The following is a 26460-nucleotide window of genomic DNA, read 5'->3' on the forward strand; positions in this document are numbered from 1 at the left end:
TTCGGAGCCCCTGCTCTTGCACCCGCTCGTGCCGGCAGCCGGGCTGCAGAGCCGGCACACCTGAGAGAGAGAGCGGGCACGCTGTCTCCCCCCCCACACTGTGGAGAATGGCCGGGTCCCCCTTTCCCTTTCCCTCAATGGTTGGGAGCTAAAGCCTCCCCTCTAGCCGCGCAATTGCTGGGCGGGCAGCTCTGCGGTTCCTGGGCCCCCCCGCCTATCAGCTGTTGGGCGGGGCGGGCTTCCTTTGGTAGGCCTGGCCTCCGGCTGAGTCCCATTGGGAGGCCATGTCTACCCACTGGCTTTCTTGGCAGTACACCTGGACTCCGAGGAGGGGAAAAAGTCCCCCTTCAGAGGCCAGGTCTACCAATTGGCTTCTATGGGCCTCCGGAGGCCAGGTCTACTGCCAAGAAAGCCAATGGGTAGACCTGGCCTCCCAATGGAACTCAGCCGGAGGCCAGGTCTACCAATAGGCTTTTATGGTGGTAGACCAGGCCTCCAGACGAGGACTCCGGACGGGGAGGGGAAATGGCAGGGACTTACAATTTAATTTTTATCAATAAATAAGATCACTATTCAGTATGATATCAAGTTTTATTCAGTGTACCTATAGTTTAATTAAGACTTAAAACTTTAATTAAAGTTTATTAAGTTGTTAAACAGTGTACCTACCTATATAGTTTAAGTTTAAGAAATTTGGCTCTCAAAAGAAATCTCAATCGTTGTACTGTTGATATTTGGCTCTTTTGACTAATGAGTTTGCCGACCCCTGACCTAGGCAATGTACCCCAACCTGGTGTGTGTGTGTGTGTGTGTGTGTGTGTAAAATTTCAGGAAGTTGTGATGGGAAAAGAAGAACTCAGATGGGCCATGCTAAAAATGAAATACTTTTGTGTTCAAAGACATCAAAAAACATCTCTTACTACAAAGCAAGTTACAACAAAGTACAAGAATTAGTACTCTTTTCTTAGCCTGGGACATGCCTCTACAGCAACAGGCTTTGCCACTGAACCATTTTTCACTATGGTTGGTTCCTTATTCTGTCTGTCTGGCTGTTACTTACACATGAGTAGGTCTCATTGAGCTTCAAGCATATCACATGAGGAGCCGTCACTTGTTTGATATTCAAGCATGTGATGTTGCCCTAGAAAACAGAATGAAACAACACTGTTATCTCAAAAAGAAAGGTGTTAGAAAACTTTCAGTCATGTGACAGTGTTACCATAAAAGTGTCCTAAATGTCTATACCATCCAACAAGCCCTAGCTTTTGTAGCATCAGTTTCAGTTCAAAGCCCTTAGAACAAATCATTCATAGTTTTGGGGTTGGTTATCCTCAATATGCTGGCGATACTCAGCTCTATATATCCCCATCCAAATCTCCTGGTGATGCGGTAGAGCCTGAATTGTTGCCTGGCCCTGGTGGTTAACTGGCTAAAAGTGAACAAATTAAAATGAAACCCTGAAAAAACAGAGGTAATAATGGTCGGGAAGGTGGAGGTCTTGAAGGACATTGTTCTTTCCACTTTGGATGGAGTTCAACTGACTCTTACCAACTCAGTTAAAAGCCTAGGAGTCATACTGGATCCAGCTTTGTTACAGTAGAAGCAAGTTAATGCAACTACAAAAAAGGCTTTCTACCAACTCAGACTAGCCCATAAGATGGCCCCATACCTTGATATGCCTAACCTGGCCATGTGAATCCATGCCACAGTAACATCAAGGCAAGACTACTGTAATGCACTGCATATTGGTCTCCCCTCAAAGTCAATTTGGAAACTCCAGCTGGTCCAGAATGCTGCAGCTTAACTATTAGCAGGAGCCAGATGGAGCATGTATATTACTTCCATTCTGCAGACGCTCTATTGGCTGACCATTTGCTACCAAGCTCAGTTTAAGGTATTGGTTATGTATAGCAGTACAGACCACAAGTCTGTATCACATTCAAAGCTCTTTCACGGTCTTGGATTCGCTTATTTGCGGGACCGCTTCTCTCCCTATGCTCCACCATGACAGCTCCACTCATGTCAGCAAGGGCTTCTGCAGGTGCCAACCTACAAATGGACAAAACCAACAACTACCCGTACATGTGCTTTTTCTGTTGTGGCTCCTGCCTTGTGGAATGCCTGCCAAGAAGGCCGGGAAAGTTCCCACTCTTCTGGTCTTCTGCAAACTATGCAAAACTGAGCTATTCATGAGGGCTTTTCTGCATGGTACAAAATGGTTCACAGAATTACTTGGATAAATGATTGGGACTTGTGGTCTGTACTGCTATGCATAGTTTATTGTAAGTAGGATCCTATTATGTAATTTCTGTACTGCTTAATGTGCCACATTAATACTTATGCTATGCTTCAGTTTCTTTCTGGTCGTTCCAGGCTTCTACTATCCTAATGCATTGGTTATTGAATTTCCCATTTTTTTGATTGTGCTGACTCACTATGTGCAATTCACCTTGAGTCCCTATGAGAAAGGTGGACTATAAAACAAACAAACAAACAAACACCCCCTTCTGCTGAACTTACTCAAAAAATGTAAGATAGACACTATGGTGTCCTAAACCCTCTCTTAATGGGAAATTTCCATTTGCATTGGAATAAGTGAAATATCCTTATTTTTGTTTCCTTTAACACTTCTTTACATTATTGTCAACAGTTTTAAGTTCTCCACTATTGTCTGCTGGTTTTGCAGATTTGTTTTACACTGTGTACACCTACTGGACGTTTTATGTGTGATTTATACATATAGTATACATTACTCATTTAACATATGTATAATGCTGGATTTAACAAATAATATTGAAAATATGTATTTGAGGAAAATTGTATATGACGGAATGGATTATGGTATGAAAACAGAGATTCACAGATTAAATCTGTATAATGGGGAAATGAAATTGAAATGAGAACTTTAGGGTTGGGGAATGCAAAATTTGAAATCATCTTAACATTTTCTGCAGTTAGAAGAACAAGATTTAGATGGTAAGGAAAGGCACAACTCTAGTGAACACAGGATGAACTCACTGTAGCTTAGAAAGCAAAGCCAAGAGAAGTGTTCAAATGAACAGGGCACTTTCTGCCTGAGCTGGAAATTAATCCAATAAAGATAATGGGTAGGGCTGCATTAAATGTTCAAAGCCCCATATTTTTGGCATAAAAGTGGTTCTCCGGAGGGCCAAAATGTCTCCTGAAACACACACACCATGCCTACTCCTTTCATGCCAGTTGGAACACCTTCATAGTTCCTATCAGCAATTGCAGTGTCATTAAACTATACCTTTTTCGTAGGAAGATGTGAATAGTTGGTTATGCCATGATATACACAAAAGCAAACAAATCCGATTCAAATAAAAGGCAATGTCTATTTAGGAAGCTGTGTCAGACAGCTGCATTCTATGAAGTTGTCCCAGTTATAGAACCCATTGATAGATGGGGAGTTCAAATAGAATTCTGAGAATGGCAGTTAGAGAGTTCTGACAGTTGAGAATTGACAGTTAACTGTGACAGAAGTTAACAAACAGAGCTTGGAGACAGTGGGCTGAGCTTCAAGCTGTCTGGTGGAGGATTCTCCTCTGGAGTGAAAAGGAACATATCTGAGGTTTGGATCAGGAAGTATCCATAACCAGTTATCTAGGGACACTGGCTATCATGGCCCTTTCTTGCATGCCCAGGGTAGTGCCATTCACCACTTTGGGGTCAGGAAGCAATTTTCCTCCAGGCCTGATTGGCCAGAGATCCTGGAGGGGTTTTTTTTGCCATCTTCTGGGTGTGGAGTAGGGGGTCACTGGGGGTGTGGGGGGGAGGTTGTGAATTTCCTTCATTATGCAGGGGGTAGGAATAGATGGCTCTGGTGGTCCTTTCCAACTCTATGATTCTGATTCTAAGGTTGATAGAGTGATCCCTAAGAGTTTAACAGGAAATAGATCTGGTGAAAGGAGTGATCCCAGGTTAGTTTAAAGGAGAAACTAGGGAAGTGTGTTAATGTTCCTAACTCCTTCAACTCAAGAACCATTGTATAAAAATTGTACTTCAAAAAGGCCTCTTAAGTGCCATATATTTCTGACCTTTTTATAGAAAAGGGATCCATTATAATTAGTGGCAACAGTGATCTAACAAGTTAGAAGTCTCAACAAAAATAGGGGCGGTTGGTGTGTATGAGAACAGAATAAATTTTTTTGTTAAAACAAGAGGAGTTCCATCATAGAAGCATTAACTTTCCATGGCTTTAGTGACATCATTTAATATCTGATGGGCTATGTAATAACTCCTATGTTCCAGTTAAAACCAAACAACACTACAATAGCAGCCAGTTAGGGCTGTGATGATGCTTACTCTGGATCATCACCATCACCATACCATACCACACATCCATCCAAATGCCAAGTGCCGGGAAGTAGAGTCTGAATGTGTGTTGGGGGAGGCAGGGAGAAATGCTGCTGTGTTGTAAACATCCCCCCCTTGAGCTCCCCAAAGAACCACAGCCTACTAATAACATCACTTTGGATCAGCCCTAATATTGTGAATGACCAGTACAGGGTCAGAACTTGCAAATATTTCCCAATGGGGACTGAACAAACACACTTATTAATTGGTGAGACCACCTAACGAATGGCTTGATCACCAATTTAACATAGAATTACTGAGAATATTCTTTCTCCCCTTCCTTTGTATTCTGTTCAGTAGTCAAAATCCTTCATACTTCTTACCATCATGTTATCAGCTTGGGCTGTGGTAGGTGAGTCAGAGAAGTTATTTGGTCGATCAGTTGAAGAAGCATTTTGCAGAACTGTAGGTGGAGTAAAGGCTGAGGTGGTTGTCTCATTGCAGAAAGCAGATGTTGTATTGCCTGCTGCTGTGGGCTTTATAACAAGTGTTCCATTCGCTGCTGAAGTGGGATCTGAAGGGCTGGTGGTGACATTTGAAATGTCTGAAGATATAAGACAAAAGAACATATATGAACGTGTGAGACCTTCTGGAACCAATCCACAGCATGGCAGTGACTGGGATGCAATAATAGTTTGCCATAGTAAATGTTGTCAGGATTGAAGCATGGAAGCTTGACCTCCCAGTTACTCAAAACGGCAATCCTGTGTGGAGGCTGCTGAAATTCCATTCAGTCTGTGGTATTTAAGCATCATTGCAATAGCAATGCAGGTGGTAGAAAGTGCCATCAAGCTGCAGCCGACTTACACCGACCCTGTAGGGTTTTCAAGGCAAGATACATTCAGAGGTAGTTTGCCATGGCCTGCCTGGTATTCCTTGGTGGTCTCCCGTCCAAATTAGGGCTGTGCATATTGGTAAATCTGAACTGAAAATACACCCAACATTTGCGATCTCGGCAATATTTGGGTTTATTTCCAGCTGAATACCAAAATGTGGGAATCTGCCTGAAGCCAAATAGGTGCCTCTCGAAAAGCCAAATAGATATTCGGCATTTTCAGGTTTCGGCTATTCACCTTTGCTCAGATGCACGGCTCTGTGCCTTCTCCCATTTTCCTTTGACTGGTTTTGTTAGGACCCCATACTTGGGGCCCTTTTGAGGTAGGTGTTGTATAATCAGAGCCAATTTGGTCTGACCAGCTTTCCAGATCAATCACCCAACAGAAGACTAATCTGCATAGCAGAAGGGTCATTTAAAAGACTGGGCTCACCCAGTCCTGTCCGGAGGGATATACCCTCCAACTAAAAGCACCATCTTTAACAGCTGCTGATCAGGCTTCTGAAGACTTCCTCACCCGCGTGGATGAGCAATCTCCTTCAGAAGAGCCACCTTGGTTGAGACTTCAGCTGGCTCTGTTATCATCATCCCCCCTCATGAAAACCTGCTGTCAAACTGAAGGTCGCCCTGAGTAGTGGCTTCATTTACCCACACTGTGACCATCTCTTGAAATCAGATTTTTTTATGACTATATTAAAGGACTGTTCACAGGATGTCATTTGCCACCAAAATAAATGTTTTCTGAGCCTTATTTTTCTTGCATTTAAGCTGTTTTCCTCAGTTTGGAAGCTAATTTGCATGGACAAATATGAATAGAGCCCCCAGACTCTGAGGTGCCAGCCTGCCAATCGGCTCTTTCTACCAGATCTCGGCAACACTGACCTTCCGAACCTGAAATCAGATTGACACCTCAGTTCTCACAAATGCCTGGTGGACAGGGACAACCCATTGGTGGGCCCATAAAATTGGGCCCCCTGTCCCAATGTTCACCAAACTTCGTCCATCTAAGGAGAGTCCCTTGCAGCTACAGATTTCTTGAGCTTCAGAAGGTAAAACTGCAGATCTATCAGATTTGCAGTTTTGAAAAGCATTGGGGCTTTGTTTGTTTACAACTTTCAGTTTAAGGACCGCTCGCTGAGAACACCCTCTGTTGCACATCTCAATGGTAGTTATAAAATGTTTACCTAGTAAAGCCTAAATGAGGAGGCAGGCAATGGCAAACAACTTCTGAATGTCTCCTGCCTTGAAAACCCTATGGGGTCACCAAAAATCAGCTGTGACCTGACGGTGCTTTCCATCACCAAAGCCTAAATTAAGAGGAAGATTTGGAATCAGGCCAATATAAATTTCCTTTTACCTCTTGGCGTTTGACTACTATTTGTAGTGGCAGTGGAAGCCCCTGTTGAGTTAGAGATGGATACTGTTGTTGTTATTGCCCTTTCGGTGATGGAAACTTTTGAAGAAGAAATTCTTGAAGGTGATGTAGTATGAGTGGACGTTGTACCATCACCTGAAACTTGATCTTCTGGAAAACAAAAGGAAGAGATTTACTAGGGATCTACACTGAGATATCGACTAAACCAGAAGTTCTCAAACTGTCTGAGGCAGGGAAAAACTTACTGTATTTTTTGTAAACCCCTTGCTGAGTAACTTCACACAACTTTCCCCTTATCTACATAATGTCATATTAGTTTACAATGAGCAAGTTTAAATCTTAGTTTTCATATTTAGTGTTTGATGGGATGGTGGTGGTGGTGGTAATTTTTTCACCCATGTGGTTTTGGGAATTGAAACCTACTAGAGAATTAATCTTGGGCCAGTCTTTTCTTTTTCATTTTTAGGCTAATAACAGTGTGGAGGAAGATGTTTCATTGAGTGCAACTGCACATGGTGGAAATAAATTTCCTTTTCCCCTCTTTCATGGCCCCAATCCAAATTAGGGTGCTGCATATCTTCTATTTTAAAATTTACAATAGAATCCTGTCATGAAACTTCTTTATTTTGACCCCAATAAAACAGTAGACCTATGATTCTGGAGCTCTGCCAATAAGAAAAGAAATGTTAAGGCTTCCCCTTCTGTTCTCCTTCTCACATATCAAAATGGCTGCCTTTTTGTTCCTTTGAAAGTGCCCTTTATGTGAAAAGATGATAATTCCAGAATATCATGTAGGTTGTTCTAGATAGAACATACTGCTCCTCATACATTTTATGGTTCCTCTGTGATGTAGTGGTTAGACTGTTGGAGTAGGATCTGCGATACCCAGGTTCAAATCCCCACTCTGCCATAGAAGCTTGCTGAGAGATCTTGGGACAGTTACTCTTTCTCAGCCTAACAGGATTGTTGTGAGGTTAAAGGAGAAGAAATATAAGCCACTTTGTGTCTCCACTGGGGAGAAAAGCAGGGTATAAATATCTAAATTAATAAAATAAAATACATTTCTCTAAATCCCCCCCTTTAAATTTGAAAATGGTAATTATAATAATGTGGGGGATTTTCAATGTTTTGTTTTTTTGCAGTTCAAGAGGCTAGACACAGAACAAGTAATCAATTATTTTCCTGTGTTTGGGTAAGTTGTTTGTTTATACCCACAAGCCTTATTAAAAGAACATTCTGTTGTGCAAATGGATAGGGTCTGTCTGCCAAGAAGCCTGGATTATCTTAAAATTAATCTGGAACAAATATTCAGAGCCAAGTGCCTGAAACAGCAAGCTTGATGTCCTGAATGATTCCACCAAAGATGTGTGTAATACACACGCCTGCAGATTTACCATGCTAACATAAAATCTGACATCAGGACCATCTTGAAAAATTCAGCTTTCATGTTTGTTAATGTACGTTTGCATCCCTCATTGGCTATGCACGAAAAGCTCCCTCCCTTTTCTCATGGCTACAATTTCCTTTTGTGTCTAAAAAGTAGACAGTGAAATAAACAAATGAAATGAAGGCTGATGACTGGCATACAACAGTAATTGAAAGCCTTATTTCCTGCAGAACAAGAGGGAGATTTAATGCATTCCAATGCTACCATGATATTATTATGGATGCTAGTGATCCATACTATTTATGAAGCATTCACACACCATTTTAAGACAGGGACTTCAAAAATATCATGGGTGGTGTGTTCACAGCAGATAGACTCGCCCAAAAGATTAGCTATCCTTGTTCACAAGGCTTCCATTTGGTGAAAATAATATTGTAGTTAACAGAAGGATTTGCTCCAAGGACATTCTTTAGGCAGGAACGAGTTCATACAGAGACCGGAAGATTCTAAAAGCATTCAAAACTGACTGTTTCAATGTGAATGTGCTCTAAATGAGCATAGATATGGCCATCAATTAATGTTATGATAAGGTTTAGGCACTGGACACCTTTGGCCCAAATCCAGTTGCAGTGGTACCTTTTTTTTCTCCAGCTGCCCACCAAGGGATATGGAAGGAGCAATGGGCCCTTCCATGGAGATTTATGGGATCATGTTTTCTTCACAATGAAGAAAAAATCAGGTCAAGAGACCTACAGCTTACATTGACGCCCGGCTGAGACTTGTGGACTATGTTTAGGAACAGATTTAAAATAGCCCCACGAAAATTCTATTTTGTCTGAAGTACAAGACATCCTCAAGTGATGGGGCATGCTGAGTGAAGAAGCCATTTAAAGTAACTCTTGCCATAGGACACATACAGTTAGATTTGTATGAAGCTATACTCTAATTACAAGGAAGGTCTGTGATGCAGTGGCTAAAGCAGAAGTTATGGATTCTATTTCTGGCTTTGCAAAGAGAGGGAGGTGACCCTTCCATACAGATGGCAAGTTTCCTCCAAATAGCAGAAACACATAAGAGTCAGTTGGGTATCAGTCACTCTCTGTGCTTAATCCTCCCTTGTTAAGACTAGGTCAGCTATGGAAAAGAGCATTTTTGGCCAAACTTTAGATAAGTTTTCAAGTTAGGTTTCATTTCTGACCAGTTCAATACAATGTAAGTGAGCTTTGCAAGTAGAAATCGGAGGGGTGGTTGATACTTTTGGAAACTTCTGCACCAATATGTGTCTTGCATAACTACAGCATTGCAAACACATTTTACTAAATTAAACAAGTCTCTGCTTATCCAAACTGCATGTTTAGAGATGCCCATAATAACATCCTATTATATAATAACATCCTATTGTATAAAAAGAAGTACTAGGCATTAATTACCCCTTAAAAATACCCCAGTGCAAATATTAACTAGCAGAAGTTTGCTCATCCATCTCACCTACTGCCTCACTGCCATCATATGGACAAAGAGCCAGAAAGTGATAAAAGTCCTTACCCACATTCATATTACTGTATGTCAGAAGAACTTTTCAACTGAAGTCTGCCTGTAGGTTGCATTTTAACAAACTTGATAGCAGTGGTGCTTACTGTGAGTCACAGAGAGCCACATTCATGATTACCACTGACCAGAAAAATCTACATTTAAAGCACATTCCTGATAAGAGGGGGCGAAGCTCCTTAGGAGACAGCATGACTCTGCACCGGCATAGGTGCCACTCTATCACGGAATAAGGTGGCACCTAGTCCAGCCCCTGCCGCCACGCAGCCATGCCAGCAGGGCTTTCCTGAAAGGGAAAGCCTGCTCCGGCATGGGGCGGGGGAGGCGTTCCCGGGGGTGGAGCTGCCTTTAGGCAGATTCCATACAGCCCTTTTGCCCAGGGAATTCCCCCTTAAGTGGCAGCAGGGCACCTTTTTTGGTGGCACAGCCTCGCTGTTTGCAATGGGGCATTTCCCCCCCTTTTTTCTTTTTTTCATTTTTAAAAATGCTTTTTCCCCTCTGCAGATCCACCCCCCCTTCAGGAATGGGTTGTTACTTCCCTCCCTAGCATCAGGCATACCTCTGGAGGCTTATAGCTTTTCCATTCCTTTGGTGGCAGTTGTTTTAAGGTGGGAACCAATGGCCAACCACAGTCCCCACTATTTAAGGGATTTGCCAATTTCCTGAAACATAGGGTGGATGTAACATTGGGAATGGTGCACAGAAGATCTACAGGTGCTTTATATACAGCCACATGTGGCTCCCAAGTCACTGAGTGAGTATGACTCCTTTATAGGGTCATAGTGCTGGGTTTGTTTGCACCAAGATTGTGAGGCCTCCATCTAGGGAGCATGCCTCTGTGTGTTCCCTGCAGCACTCAGCACACTTTTTAACCAGCAGATGATTAAAATGTCCAATTATCTTTAAAAATAATGGAGAGTGAATGAATAAACAGTGACCCCCTCATGAAATCCAGAAAATTATCTAGCTAGCACAAAGTCACCTATAAGAGAAGAAGTTCCTAGCATTAAATTATGTACATTTAATTATCTTATATGTAGGTTGTATGTACCAGACCTGAATAAAGTCAGCAATTCAGTCTAATTATTAAGAAGGAACAACAGGAGGAAAAAAAGAAAGATAGGAGAGGAAGAGGAAAGAATCGAGATGAGGAGTCATGTGTCAGCCATGAAAAAAATGAGAGGCAGTGGCACCCATTTTTAATTTGAATTTAAGCTGCTTTGCAGTGTAGTCTTCAACACAGTTATACCCTTCTAACCCCATTGACTTCAATAGACTTAGAAGGGCATGACTGTGCTTAGGAATGCACTGTTGGGCAGGGTACAGTTTTCTAATGCATGTTTAATAAACTTTGCAAAGCATGATATACAAATATCTCTGTATAAATACTAATAACTTCTGCTTAATCTTTTCTAGCTGAATTTACGTAGAACACAATCGGGTAAGTGAAAGATAATTTTAATCTCTTCGTACACTGGCTTTCTCAACATAGTGAGCAGCTCTTGCACAGAGCTTTGCCACATAAAATCAGAGGATTTTCTCATATATTACTGCAAAGCCTCCACTCCCACAATGTGCTAGGACCTACAGAGAATGTCAAAGGGGCGGCGGCGGGGGGGGGGGCTTGTGAGTGGGTTTTCACGTTACATCAGGCAGAAAACACAGAGAACTGACTTAGGTGGCAGAATGGCAGAGTGGGGCAAGATAGGGTTTCATCTTTTCCCCAGCTTTCACACGAACTTTCCTAAACCTACTTTACTGCGATCTTTTAGGAACTATCTCAGCAAAGCTGGGGTGGCCACCTAGGGACAGAAAATCCAGATCTTTCCTGCCCCCACCCACTTTGGCACCAGTTCCCCTGCCCCTGTCCCCTGCAGGGCCAGTCTCCTACACACTGCTGAGGAACTTCAACCCCCCCCCCCCCACAAACAGTAATTGACAAATTGCTGTAGTGGTTAGTCAATTGCTGATTCCCCCCCCCCAAAAAAAAGCTTCCTGGTAGCAAGGGTGGGGAAATGTCTGGCAAAGGGTCTGGGGGAGGGGAAATGTAGGACAACCTACCACATGGAAACCTTGTTAGTGTTCTGCTGAATCGATAGCTATAGCTACAATGAGGAAGCTTCTGAGAATCCTGTGTGGGTGACAATAAGTTTAATTCAGGGCCATGTCCACACTTACCATATGCGGCGCCGGCTTCCGCGGGCTTTCCTTGCATGTTCCCACTGCAACTCACCCGAAGGATTCCGAGGACGTCTCCAGAGCGCAATTTCGCTGCGTTAAGCGCATCCGCTTATACGGCGAATTAAAAAAAATAAAACGTCCTCCACATCCGGTGCCTTACAGTGGGAACATGCAAACTGTGTTCGATCCACTTCCTGCTGCCAGCCAACCCCCGCACTCTCCCCGCCTCCCTTACTCACGCTGGACCAATTGCTGTCCTTGCTTGGAGAAGCCGACTGGGCATGCATGGGAGCGTGCCGGTCTGAGCTTATCAAAAGCAGCGGACAAAGGCGGCGTGGTGGGAACAGAGATTTAAACTCGTTTTGGATGCTTTCGTACTGGACGCGTGTAAATAGCGAGGTAAGTTGCTGGTGCGTTCACGGGCCAGTTCACAGCAAAGAGGATGTCCAGAATGCTTTCAGTGGAACCAATGTGGCATCTTAACAACTATCTTAACAATTTAAGAACCATTCCTCCCATACTATCCAGCCTGCCAGTTAAGATCTGCCTCTCAAACCCTGTTCTCTGTGGCCCCACCTTTAGAGGTAAGATGGGTGGCAACTAGAGATGGGGCAATTTTTTGTAGAGGTGCCTTACTTTTGTAATGCCCTCCTTGAGGCTCACCTGGCATATACTTTACTTTTAGACACCACGCTAAAACATATCTTTTTACCCAGGCTTTTAATTAGGGGCTTTATCTTACCAACTTTTTAATGGTGTGCTCCATTTTGCAACAGTTTTTATACTGTGGGTTTTAATTGTAAAATGCCTCAAACAGGAGTCTGTTTAAAATGTTTCTATGGCATCTCTTCAAACAAACAAACAAACAAACAAACAAACATTTCATTTTAGTCCATATATTTTTCATGTCCTGGCTAAGAGGTGACATCTAGATGTTATTTTTGTGAAATTCTTCTTCATCTTACTGCCTTCCTTTAGAGGTTGCTTTACATTAACTACATTAAACTATTTGTAAAACACTTTACCAGCAACACATATCTAGGCATATTTATTCCACTTGGTATCCCAGAGGAGGAAGAGTGTATGCAATGTTAAGCAGGGCTATATTAGAACAGCTGTGCACACAGCAGCCATAACCCCATGTGACAAAGAGAGGTGATCTTTATTAATTGGTAGCAGCCAAAACTGCTGTGAGTGTGGGTGGGGGGCAGAATTAAGCCAAATCAAACAAAGACGAAAATTTAATTTGAATTAAGGGCATATGTAGACATATTTCAGAGCAAGTGATTTACTCCATTTTTTACACCGAGAATAGGGATAAATGAGATCCAGTAAATGTCTCAATACAACCAAATTAAATTAAATCAAATCCAGACACTCAGTGTTGGCAACATGATTTTCCTGCCTGATTGTTGTCTCTGTACCATGACTGTATTACTATTTTGCTTAACATAACGTAATGAAGATGAACTGGAAGCCAATGGAACTCTAATGCTAAAAGTACAACTCCCAATATTCAAAAATTGATACAATAGAGATGGGTATAATCTCTTTCCACACTCAGTCAGTATACAGCTAGTTTCTTGAACAGATTGACTGCAGTCCCAAGTGCACTTATAGGGGAAGCAAGTCCTTAAAATAACTTTCTTTTGAGTAAACATGCTTAGGATCATGCTACTTGTTGCTTATTTTAACCTTCTCAAACAGCGTGGTTCATGCAAAGCTCATCTTTCTTCCATTAAAGTTAGCAATTTCCACCTCAAGAACAACAGTAAAGAATAAAATAGAATAATGAGTAGCCATTATGGTAGACAGTTAGGAAGGAAACTGAATTAAAAGGAAGTAGGTACGATTTTTAAAAGGTAACAATTTAAATTAGCTCCACCAGTGATGTTATGCCTCCAACAAAGGAACAATAGGCAGACCCATCTAAGGATGAAAAGGTTTTTGGAAACCAACCACTCAGTTCTGTAACTCAGTGGTCTCCAACCCAGGGTTGGAACCCTCAGGTGGGTCACAGAACCCCACCTGCTGGGATGCAAGCTCCTACAGAGATAGGGTTGCTAGGTCTCTCTTCGCCAGTGGCAGGAGGTTTTTGGGGTGGAGCCTGAGGAGGACGGGGTTTGGGGAGGGGAGGGATTTCAATGCCATAGAGTCCAATTGCCAAAGCGGCCATTTTCTCCAGGTGAACGGATCTCTGTCGACTGGAGATTGGTTGTAATAGCAGGAGATCTCCAGCTAGTACCTGGAGGTTGGCAACCCAATACAGAGATGGCATTTTTTTTTTTTGCTGCTTTTTGGAAGGATGTACCACTAATGTGCAGGCTTACCACATGCACTGAGAAGACCAGTAGGTTGGTGAGATGAAAACACTCAGTGGTAGTACAAGTCAATTCAGAGACTTCTTCCCCACAAAAGCTCTGCTGGCCTTTGTCTTCCCCAAGTCTGTCCTGTCCCCATGATTGTACCTGTCAGCTCTTGAGTGCTCTGTGCATGTTTTCCAAGGGGCACCCCTGTCCCTTCAGAACGATCACATTGGTTCTTTCTCTTTCTATAGTGTCACCCTGATGTCATGTTACTTCTGTAACATGTTGGCAGCTCAGCAGGTCCCATGCTGCTCACCGTGCTATATAGTAAAGAAAAATGGGACACTACATCCCTTAATTTGCATAAAATGTATTTCTGATACATTTGAAAAGGAAAGCTAGACTCATCCTGCAGATGTTATTACCTATGGATGTGAGTTTCAGTTTTATGCTCAATTTGTTTTTGTTTTTTTAAATATTGAATTGTTTTTTGGATTGTCTCATCATAGGCTTTTCAGGGTAAGAGTTGAAGTAGTTTCCCATTGCCTTCTTCTGCGCTGAACTAACGAGGGTTCACTGAAGTGTCACTGCTGTTGTCTATGAAAGATACTCCATCAGTGTCATTTTCCACTACTGCAGCTGCCCAGCAGCTACCCTTCAAGGATTCCTTGTTTTGTTTTTCCAAAGCTATTTGTTCACTTCAAGACCAGGAGGCAGGATTCCGTTGCAAAGGATAATAAATAGGATTGCCAGCTCCAGTTTGGGAAATACCTGGGGATTTTGGGGGTGGAGCCTGAGGAGGGCAGGGTTTGGGGAGGGGAGGGACTTCAGCAGGATATAATGCCATAGAGTCCACCTTCCAAAGCAACCATTTTCTCCAGGTGAACTGATCACTGTCGTCTGGAGATCAGTCGTAATAGCAGGAGATCACCAGCCACCGACTGGAGGTTGGCAACCCTAATAATAAATGCAAGAGAGGTGTGTATGTTGAAGATCTCTGTGTATGTTTACATGTTTATAGTTCCGAAACTTGACCTCCAACTGCACCCCAACGTTTGAGCTTTTCCAGGCATTTAAAAAACACCAGAGCCCCTTGGCAAAGGTTTGTATCCCAGCACCCACTGTAAAAGAAGGTCACAATAATTTCACCATTGTAAAAAGATTGAGCATGCAGAACTACATAAAGATTTGCCTCTGTTACAGGGTAAATTTAACAGTTTCTCACAGCAGTCCAAGCTGTGCTGAAATGAGCAAGATTTGCCAAAGAAGACTTAACCCCTCTCTACTCCTCCCCAACTTTCAAACTTATATTGAAAAGTACCAACGCCTCCTGCAGAGTTCCAGCTCAAGGGACCCTGAAAAATGAGCACTGAGGTATCACTGTTTGCATATGTTTAACAGCAGATTGGAGGGGTAGCCCCCCCCCCCCAAATAATCACAGCAATTCTTCTGCACAGCTTGTTTTCTTTATTGGTATAAATTTATTGGCACTCCGGGTTTGCGAATGGAAGCCAAGTAGATGCAACAAGCTTGAGCAACAACTAGCATCGGAGGCAGCTAGTTGCCAGAGGGGAAGAAGAAAGGGACAACATTTTGCAGAATTTTAAAGTTCTTTGTATTCTTCAAGTACAAAGAAATACACTATTTATTCAGATAGTGTATTGGCCCCCCAAATATCCAAAGAAAGCAATAACTTGACACAGAGCTATTTATCCTGCATCAAATAAAATAGTCACTGAAAAGCATAAACATATCTTTAAAATGATTTGCCCTCATACAGTCAAAAGGAAGCTCTATATCAGTGGTTCCCAAAGTGGGCAGTACCACCCCCTGGGGTCGGTGGGATTACCTAAGGGGGCACTAAGAGGCAAGGGGGCAGCAGGGGGACGCTAGAGGTGTTGTTCAATAATTTACAATCAATCAAGCTATGGCAACCATGCTGGCTAATTTGGTGGAACCTATCGGAATTTCCCCCCAGACTTTGAAGAGGTGGTACCCACTGGATCAAGTTAATCAGTTTTGTTGAATAAATGTCAACTAAAAAGTTTTAATTTGATTTTGAATAGATGTGCAATTAATTGTTACTGTTTTGAAATTTTATTGTTATTATCTTCTTTAGTGAGTCATCCAAACCCCTATTTTGAATAATGATTTTTATAGGATAGGGTAGGGGGCGCTGGGGTTGTGTTTGTGGAACCAAGGGGGCGGTGGCCTGAAAAGTTTGGGAACCACTGCTCTATATCATGAGCCTTTGCAAAGAGATAAATGTAAAAAACTTTGATCTTTGTAGAGTGAAACCATGGGCCTCAAGCCTATCAAAGGAAGTTTGTGTATTTAATAGGGTTGCCAACCTCCAGGTAATAGTAGTGGAAATATAGTACTAGGCTCAAACCAATTAATTTAAATAATACACAAGCAAACTATGCAAACATATATTGTGAACAATGTGTAACATCTACAGACAAGTGAAAACAACAGTGATAGTATGTACAAGCAAATCCAAGATGGAAAGTCTTTTTCAAGGTAAGTAAGAGTCTTATCTCTAGGTCATTTTCCTTGCGGCTCGTGTTCAATGTGTCCACTGAGTCTCCCAGTGAAGGAATTTACCTCAACCACCTCTGACTTTAAATTTAAAATTACACACTTCTCCAACTGTTCCACCAGCCGCGTGGTTTATTGCGTCATCTGTCAATGTGGATTACTCTACGTAGGCAGCATGATACGCGCAGTGAAATTGCGTATTGGCGAGCATAGGTCCAGAATCAGGTCCAGGAATTTAGAGGCACCCCTGACTCAACATTTCATCAATAAACAACACAATGAAAATGACCTTAGGTTTTTTGTCATTTGGACTTATAAAGTTAACAATTTTGATGTGGAGAATGTACAAAGAATTTTATTGAGACAGGAAAGCAAGTTCATTCATTTATTTAAATCATATTTTCCTTTTGGCCTTAATAATGAGTTAGACCTCTCTTGTTATTTATAAGGTGTTGATAAGTTTTTTCAGAATTTGTTCCTTGCCACTGATTTCCCCATTTTATATGTATAAATTGGCTAGCATTCTCTATGCAACTTTAGCCATAGCCATTTTGAGCAGCCTTTTTGGTGCATCAAGACTGAATTATTTTCTCTGTATTAGATTGCTATTATTGCATCTACAAAGGTATGTTTCTCTATATATATCTTTATAAGATTAAGGAATGCTTTGACTTTTTGTATAAAATAGCATTTATTTTTTAATTATTTATTAAACTTTATATAGACAAATCAATTAATATCTATGAAGATTCCAGCTGATGAAGCTGAAATTTTGCAGTGAAAACGCTAGTGTGCATCTGGACCGCGTTTCTGTGGATTTCTTCAATTTTTCAGCTCTCCTCGTGTTGCTTTTTGAAGAAAACAACCTAGAGATAAGATTCTTACTTACCTTGAAAAAGACTTTCCATCTTGGATTTGCTTGTACATACTATCACTGTTGTTTTCACTTGTCTGTAGATGTTACACATTGTTCACAATATATGTTTGCATAGTTTGCTTGTGTATTATTTAAATTAATTGGTTTGAGCCTAGTACTATATTTCCACTACTATTCTAGTAGTACTTGTGCATATTTTTCTCAACCTCCAGGTAATAGCTGGAGATCTGCTATTATAACTGATCTCCAACCAATAGAGATCGGTTCACCTGGAGAAAATGGCCGCTTTGGCCATTGGACTCTATGGCATTGACGTCCCTCCCATCCTCAAACCCCACCCTCCTCAGGCGTCACCCCAAAAACCTCCTACCGGTGGCAAAGAGGGACCTGGCAACCGTAGTATTTAACATACTCTGTATAATCAATTGTGAGCTCCCCATTTTTCAAATTCACTGGCAGAACATACCATAACTGGCTTCACTGGCTTTTTTGTGTGTTAAAATCTCCTAATTTAAATAAAAATAATAACAACAAACATTGATAAAAGACAATGGAACTGCCTTTGGTACATAACAGAGTATAACCATCCAGTACTCTCCTCTAAATGCAAATGCATCATAGGCTTCACTGTGATGAGCTTCTGGACTTCTGGGCTATACTGAGATGCATTATAGGGCATTATAAAAATTGCTGAGGTAATATGTGTAAAAACATAATGCTAAGAACTGTTTAAAGATAGTTTCAGAGAGTAGCTATGTTGGTCTGCAGTAGAACAGCTACATTTGATTCCAGTAGCACCTTAAATGTGTGTAAAGTGCCTTCAAGTCACAGCCGACTTATGGTGACCCCTTTTGGGGGGTTTTCATAGCAAGAGACTAACAGGTGGTTTGCCAGTGCCTTCCTCTGCACAGCAACCCTGGTATTCCTTAGTGGTCTCCCATCCAAATACTAACCAGGGCTGACCCTGCTTAGCTCCTGAGAACTGACGAGATCAGGTAGGATTCCCATCTTCCCGGTAATGGCGGGCAATCACCTGCCAATTGACCAAGCCGATCCCCAGCTGGTCAGTGGGCGGAAGAAGGCCAACTGAAGGGGGGGGAGCAACTAGAGCACCCAGTGTGATGACATCATTTCCAGGTTTACCCGGAAACGCCAGCATCATGCCGGGAAAGCTCTCCTCCCAAAACTCTATGGAAACCATAGCTTTGTTTGAGGAGAGTGCTACAATGTCCTGGCGCAATGCTGACACTTCTGGGTAAAACGAGAAGTTATGCCATTGCTCTGGGTGCATGGATTGCCGCCCCCAGCCCTGCTCCCATGAAGCTTCCATCAGTTGCTGGGAGGGACCTGGCAACCCTATTTTCAGGGTATAAGCTTCCAAGAATCAAAGCTCCCTTCATCTGATAAGCTAAAAGCTATCATTCTCAGTGCTAATGAAGATGCTCACTCTGTTAACTATCAATAGCTCCTGCTTGCAATGTTAGCATATAAAAAATAAATACTACTACTAATGAAGCCTCTCATACTGCCAGTCACCTGTTAGTCCTTCTTTCTTATCTTCTTCCTGCTGCAGTTCATTCCTGTTGAGCATAACAGATATGTACACTGGTCGTTGAATCATCAGCTGTTTCCACAATAGGCCCAGAAAAACAACCTATGCTGTGGAAGCAGCAGCAAGTGTCAGGCACTGAGCTGGGGGAAGGAGCACATTGTGCGGGGGGGGGGGGGGGAGGGAAGGGTTGTGCTGGCACGAGCAGCAGCCAGTACAAGCTGGGCTGTGGGCAGGCAGCTGCACCCGTGCTGTGGTGCGGTGGTGCCTCTTCTCCCCAGGCCCACGCTTGTGCCCCCACCAGATCCCCTGGCTACTGTGTATAGCAGGGGTGGGGAACGTCAGGCCCGGGGGGCCGTATAAGGCCCGCGAAACCATTTGGTCTGGCCCTTCGTAGGTCCTGGCAGATCTCTAGCTAAGAAGGATCTAAGACTGGCTATCCGCCCCCTCCTGCAGACAGGAATAGCCTCTATTCAAGGCGGATGTGAGTTTGTTTTGCCGAGAAAAGGAACTTTATTTCCCCCTTGTAGAAAAGTCATTAGCTATGGAGCTGCTAGGACTGCCCAAGAAACTGCGTTAACCCTTTCCCACCCGGGCTGTGGAGAAACTTATTCCCTCTGTACTATAAGAGGGCTGGGGGTGGAAGTGGTGACAATGGAGGGGTTAAAGGGGGCAGGGACAGAATGCGTGGGGGCAAGTTCTTGGCCAGTGTGTCCTCATTTCATCCCTGCAGGTGGAGGTAGCAGGAGCCGACTGTAGAATCCGGCTCCGACCATGCAGAGCAGGAGCAACTCCAACGTGCAGCTGGACAGCTACGCCCGGCTGGTGCAACAGACCATCCTGTACCACCAGGTGGACGAGTGCGCCACCGGTTGGATGCCTGCCTGCTTGCCCGTGTGTGGGGGTCATCTGGGCAGCTGCCTGCTTGGGGCTTGGTTGGTACCCCCTCACCCTTCTGGTTCTTTCCCCCTTTAAGTCCTGCAAAAGATGCGTAGGGCAGGAAAGTGCCGGATCAGGGCGTTACTGGACCGGGCTCCTTCGCCTACAAGCTCCAAGTGGCTTGTCACTCACTCTGTCTTGTGTTTGCTGCCCTGCCTGAATCTCTCTGGCCCAGCTGGGGACAGGCCCAGCTCAAACGCGAGTCGCTGTATGTGGCAGACACTCGGAGCCGTCTCCAATCGTGCCTCTTGGCTAAATGTTTGACCAAATATAGCAGGCTAATTTTTAAGTTGATAATTTTGTATGGCCCGCGAATGATGTTATAAATATCCAAATGGCCCTTGGCAGAAAAAAGGTTCCCCACCCCTGGTGTATAGGATTGTACTATGTAATTGTTGCATAATTAATGTGTCATGTCAATACTTATGATTTGATTCAGTTCTGTTTTTTAGATTTCTGGTTGATTCCAGACTTTTACAATCCTATTTCATAGTTTATTGGATGACCCATCTATCGATTGTATTGACTCACTCTGTGCAATCCACCTTGAGTCCCAGTGAAAAAGGCAGACTATATATAAGGCAAATAAATAACAAATAATTGTTCTGCATTGGCTGCTATACTTAAGGATTGTTTCTCTCCACCCTGTCCCTGGGAGTGTGCCTATGCGTCCTCTACCTAGCTGAGACACATATACAGCAGCACTATCATTATGTTCTTATTATCTTCTCCCTTTTCATCACCCCTTTAGAAAAGTTGCTCTGCAAGGAAGTGAGAAGAGAAGCAAACAAGGTGAACTAACATCATTGCCATCTTCACCCATGGCTGCTCCATCAACTGGAAACGGGTTCCCTGTCTCACAACAGGCTGTTTTTAAGGGGAGGGAGATTAACACAGTTTATAAAACTGCTGTGTTTCTGAAAGAGATGTATTTTAGGAGACAGGGAATACTAGGAACAAGAAAATGTTGAGAAGTAGAATTTTCATTTTTCATTTGCACTTCCTCTCTTTTTGCTGATTCTGTCTTTACCCATTACTTAGATTTTAAGCTTTTGGGGGACCATAGTAGACAGCACTTTGATGGAATTTGTAAACTGCCTAAAGCCCAATGCATAAATCAATAGAGGCATACTTTAGTGCTAAACTTGCTGTGAAACTAGGGTTGCCAGGTCCCTCTTTGCCCCTGGCGGGAGGTTTTTTGGGGCAAAGCCTGAGAAGGGCATGGTTTGGGGAGAGGAGGGACTTCAGTGCCATAGAGTCCAATTGTGAAAGTGGCCCTTTTCTCCAGGTGAACTGATCTCTATTGTCTGGAGATCAGTTGTAATAGCAGGAGAACTCCAGTTAGTACCTGAAGGTTAGCAACCCTATGTGAAACCTAATGTGCAAAATTGCTTTCATTTTTTTTACGACATAGTATGCAAAACACACAAGCAATAGGCCAAGAGTAGCAGAAAAAGGCAAAAATTACTCAGTTTTAACACAGAGGCATACAGGCAAAAAAGTGAACCCGCACCCTTGCCTAGTCTGTTCATTGATGCGTCTCACCCTTAAGATCTCAACCATCATTGAGAGTTGGCCCTGTGTCTGACGATACAGGGAAAAGCATAAGAAATGTAATATTTATCTTTCAGAGAAGCTCAATAAACTCTGAAATCAGTTTCTGGAACTTGTTCTACATAGAACTTCACTCAGTAACAGCTCTCCAATTAACTCTCACATTCTTTTAACTTTTTTCTCATATCTTCCCAAGGGTGCAGATGTTTCTGTAAAAAGTAATACAAGGTGGAACCTTCAGTCCTTGACCCCCTTTCAAAGTATAGCCCTTTTATTTAATTGTTTGATTATTGCTGAATATTGTAGTGATAGAGTAACTGAGAGTGACGTTCAAGTGAGGGGCAATAGCTAGAACCATACTTCACATTCATCTCCCTCCCCTTCCTCCAGGCCTTGGGCTGGCAAAACAACATCACATTGATACAATACAGTACTGACAGCAATGAGGCTCACATCCAGACTTTCATGTGTTGGATGAAATGGGAAAGTAATTGAAACTAGGAGGCCAAGATTTAAACTGCATCAAGAAGGTTTCACTATTACTATTTACACACTATTCTGCCAGCAGTTTTAATGAGCACTACCTTTGGGGACTCAGAGCTACATTACTCATGACCCATCTCGCTTCTCTCCTCTACTTCCATGTGGCAGGAATTCAAAAGGGTGGGGCCGCCTTCCCACTGGAACTATCTGATAAAATACTATTCCTTCCCCCTCCCAGGCCCTTTTCCCTTTTCCATCTGGCCCCAGACAGGATATGGGTGTGGGGTCTGCAGTCACAGGAGAAGCAAAGAAAATGGCAAAGAGAACGTGGGTGGAGGTACACAGGATAATAGGATCATGGCAGCTTAAGGTATGACATCACCCTGTTAGGCAGCGAACACACTCATCTAATCAACACTCAACCTTGCTGAGACACAACTGATAAAGGTTTTTGTTTTTTTGCTTTGGCCAACAGACTGATACTTCACTGGCTTATTTTTCAGCCAATGGACAATATACCACAGGAACATCTGGGTAATCTCAGCAAACTTTGGAATCAGAAATAGTTTGGGAATAGTTGATTGAATGATACTAGAATATCATTGTTTACAGATGGAATATACCTCAGCTCACGCAATGTGGCTACAATATTTTTATTAACTGTTTAATCTGTAATGATTAATAATGTTAAGAAGTTTTGGCTCTGGAGTACATTTGGATTAGATTTGAACACATACAAAGTCCAGTTTGTGCAGGTTTTGGGGTAAAGCCCAGCTATCTCTCATGAGCCAGATAAAGGGGAGCTTTCCCACTCCCACTGCAGCTTAAATTCAGGCCCCTTTGGATTTTTGGTAGAGTTGCCAACCTCCAGGTGGTAGCTGGAGATCTCCTGCTATTACAACTGACCTTACAGAGAAGGAAGAGCCTTCTGGAAATAGCAAAGGTGGTTAGAATCTAACCACGCATTCCTGAGGGGGGGGTGAGTCCTTTTAGGAGGAGGCATGACCTCGCCGCCAGCATAAGTGTGTGTAATCACGCATCAGGACGCACTTACACTGGCGGCGAGAGCAGTGGTGCCTCGGAGCTGCGCCTTGCCCCTCCGCCGGAGCAGCCTCTCCATGGCATAGGCCACGGCAGAGAATTGCTGCGCCGGCATGGGGAGGGGTGGGGGGGAGGAGCCACCAGTTAGTGGCTTCCTGTCCCCGGAGCCGCGGAAAGCCGCAAATGTGCACACGCACCTCCCCCCCTACAGGGATATCTCTCACACAAACAGACTCTCTCTCTCTCTCTCTTCCCCCCTTCCCGGGCCGCGCAGCAGCTGGGCTCATCCACTCATCCACGACTGATTGACCAGAAGAAGACCCAGCTTGGCCACCGATTGGCCACAGGAGAATGCTGCTTTGGGGGCGCCGAACTTGTACGAATTTATCTGGTGTCCGCCCGAACTCGCCGAGTTCGTCGTTTTCCCACCTTTTTTTACTTCGGTTCTATCCGCAGTAGAAACCGCCGAATCAGGGAAAATTCGGCTGTTTTTCTTGTCGGATGGAACCGAATTGACAGCCCTACATGACAATCAACATGTGATTCTTACTGTTGGGATGCTTTTTCCTGAAGTGGTTTCCATATAGAGGGTTTTCATGTTAGAAGAAGAAGAGTTGGTTTTTGTAACCCACTTTTCTCTACCGTAAGGAGTCTCAAGGCGGCTTACAATCACAATCCCTTCCTCTCCCCACAACAGGCACCTTGTGCGGTAGGTGGGGCTGAGAGAGTTCTGAGAGAACGGTGACTGGCCCAAGATTACCCAGCAGGCTTCATGTGGAGGAGTGGGGAATCAAACCCGGTTCTCCAGATTAGGCTCTGCTGCCCTTAACCACCATGCTGGATGCATTTCACCTTAGGCAGAGGCAAACGTGCAGTCATTCTCTGCCCTCTGGCACGTACAGCATATAACACACACATATGCAAACACTTCTTTTGTGAATACATACTCTATGTTTTTACATGTACAGATAGAAGTTTACATTGTTAACATTTACTATTTTGTGAAGTGACTCATAAAGATTATTCATTTTGCTTTCCTTGCTTTTCTAAGATGCCTTGGCAACACAGGACTCTTTGACACACATGCATAGAATTGCCAGCCTCCACATGGGACCTGGAGATCCCCTGGAATTACAGCTCATCTCCAGACAACAGAGATCAGTACCCTTGGAGAACAATGGATGACTTGGAGGATAGACTCTGTAACATTGTACCCCACGGAAATCCCTGTCCTCTCCAGGGTCATTCCCCAAATCTCCAGGAGTTTCCCAACCTGGATCTGGGAACGTTACACATACAACTGGAAGAATATGGTTTGTGTGAAGTGGATTAAGTTCTCACTGAAATCAATGGCACTTGCGAATTACCAACTTCTTGCTGAAGACACCCCCTCCCTTCACCAGTACCTGGCAGGATCAGATCAACCTCAGTGTTGGCTCTTTGTTGCTTCAAGAAGCTTGAAGCCTGCTCTTGATTCCTACAAACAGACTGACGAGCAGCTAACATAATCCATCTTCAGTTGAATCTGTATTTTTCTCAGGGTCAGATGAGATGAGAGATCTGTTATCAGGTCATTCATATTTTTAAAAACGCTAATAAAAACTACACTGATTGAAATTACCCCACAACGTTGTTATTAGCCCCCATGTTTGCCCGTCTTTTTTTCTTTGAGGGCAAAAAAATTCTGTGGGGAGGGGAGGCTGATTTTTGATTGGCATAAACCACTTGGAGAAGCGAATATTAAACCCTTTCCCCACTATGTGGCCTGGAGCCACTTCAGGGCCCCACACAGCATACACTAGCATTTGGAAAATAGTGAGAGGACTCATTCAGAGATATCCTAGTGTCTCATCTAGTTTGACTCTCAGATGAATAATTTGTTACATGTATGTCCTGACTTTCTTCACCATGGAATTCAAGGCAGTGCACATTCGTATTTGCAGAAGATTTCTCGTCCAGGCATTGGCCAGATGTAGATCTACTTTGTGCAAGAAAGGTTGCTGCATCATGTACTAGGATCTCCACTGGCTAAGCAAATGGGGTGGTGAGCTGGACTCTGGGAATATTTATGACTCTCACAGTATCTTCAACAGAGTATTAATCTTTGCTAGGTGATGAAAGGTTTTAGGATGGGAGTAACTTGCAGGTATACTCCCATGATAAAATGGCCAATTAAAACATAAAACAAGCAATTATTCACTCAATTTCTCATTGCTGTAGTTGGGGGACATTCGGTAGGGTTATACAAGGTTAACTTTTCTACTCCCCCCAAAATATGGAAATGCAACCTAGAAAGTATAGCTATGAATTAGTGTGTGCTTGCATTCTGCCAATGCGTTAGCTGTGTGATAGCACTTCTCATGTACACATTTCTAGGCAACAGGCCAAAGAAGGCAAAGTATTACTAACATACTGGAGAAGAAGGAGCCAAGTCACACAGGTGTAAAACAACCTCCTTGAGAACAGTTGCCAGGTATTAACAGGAGCCAAAAGCCAGAACCCATTGTGCAACGTATTTCGGTATGAAAAACACTTGTTGGAATGCCTCTCTAACTGTGGCTTCATTCCAGCTCTAGTCACACATAGCAATTGTAGCCCTGGATGCACATTCCAATCTACATTGAAAGAGGCATTCAGCCTCTTTCAGAGCATCATGAAGCAGATCCAAACGTGCATCCAAAATTCCAAGTTAGTATCTCCATCTACACAGACCCAACACACATAAGAAAGCTTCCACGTGTGGACTGCCCTTAACTGTTCAGGGCATTTGGGTGGATTGAAGCATGAATTGTGGGTTTCTTTTTAGGTGATTGGAGAATTGGTTACTTTTCCAATGAAATAACAAATCTCAGAAAGCTCTAATTGTGTTCAATATAGTACTTGCAGGTATTGTAGAAATAATAATTCCTCAAAATATGGGGGGAATAGACAATAAGCTATGAAGTCATTCAGGAGACTATTTTCATATTAAAAGGGCATGTAGTCTTTCTTGAACTGCATTTGCTAAATGCATGTGTAATTGATGCCAGCTGACAGGAAGAAATATCTACTATACATTGTAGATAATGCTGTCTTCACATTTGCACAACAAAGGAAGAAGAGAAAGAGTTGGATTTTATACCCTGCTTTTCTCTACCTTTAAGGAGTCTCAAAGTGGCTTACAATCACCTCCCTTCCCCTCCCCACAACAGACCCCTTGTGAGGTAGGTGAGGCTGAGAGAGTTCAGAGAGAACTGTGACTAGCCCAAGGTCACCCAGCAGGCTGCATGTGGAAGAATGGGGAAGCAAATCTGGTTTACCAGATTAGAGTCCGCCGCTCGTGTGAAGGAGTGGGGAATCAAACCTGGTCCTCCAGATTAGAGTCTGCTGCTCTTAATCACTACACTACGCTGGCTCTCAAACTGAAGCACAAATCAATTAAAAATCCACTGAAAATGTACTTAGATCACATTTCCAGTAATAACCAC

The 26460-nt window shown here is 43.1% G+C and overlaps 1 protein-coding gene across 1 annotated transcript in view; it reads right to left on the reverse strand.

Moving 5' to 3' along the window:
• The window catches only part of CD34 (CD34 molecule), a 42767-nt gene that overhangs the window by 14411 nt on the left and 1896 nt on the right, over positions 1–26460 (reverse strand). Inside the window, exons 2-4 of the mRNA XM_056845221.1 lie at positions 6570–6737; positions 4701–4921; positions 1061–1141 (exon numbers count right to left, since the gene is read on the reverse strand). Of these exons, the coding sequence (XP_056701199.1) occupies positions 1061–1141; positions 4701–4921; positions 6570–6737 (470 nt within the window). The remainder of the gene's footprint in view (positions 1–1060; positions 1142–4700; positions 4922–6569; positions 6738–26460) is intronic.

This window comes from Euleptes europaea, chromosome 2 (genome assembly GCF_029931775.1).
Source record: "Euleptes europaea isolate rEulEur1 chromosome 2, rEulEur1.hap1, whole genome shotgun sequence".
NCBI lineage: Eukaryota > Metazoa > Chordata > Lepidosauria > Squamata > Sphaerodactylidae > Euleptes > Euleptes europaea.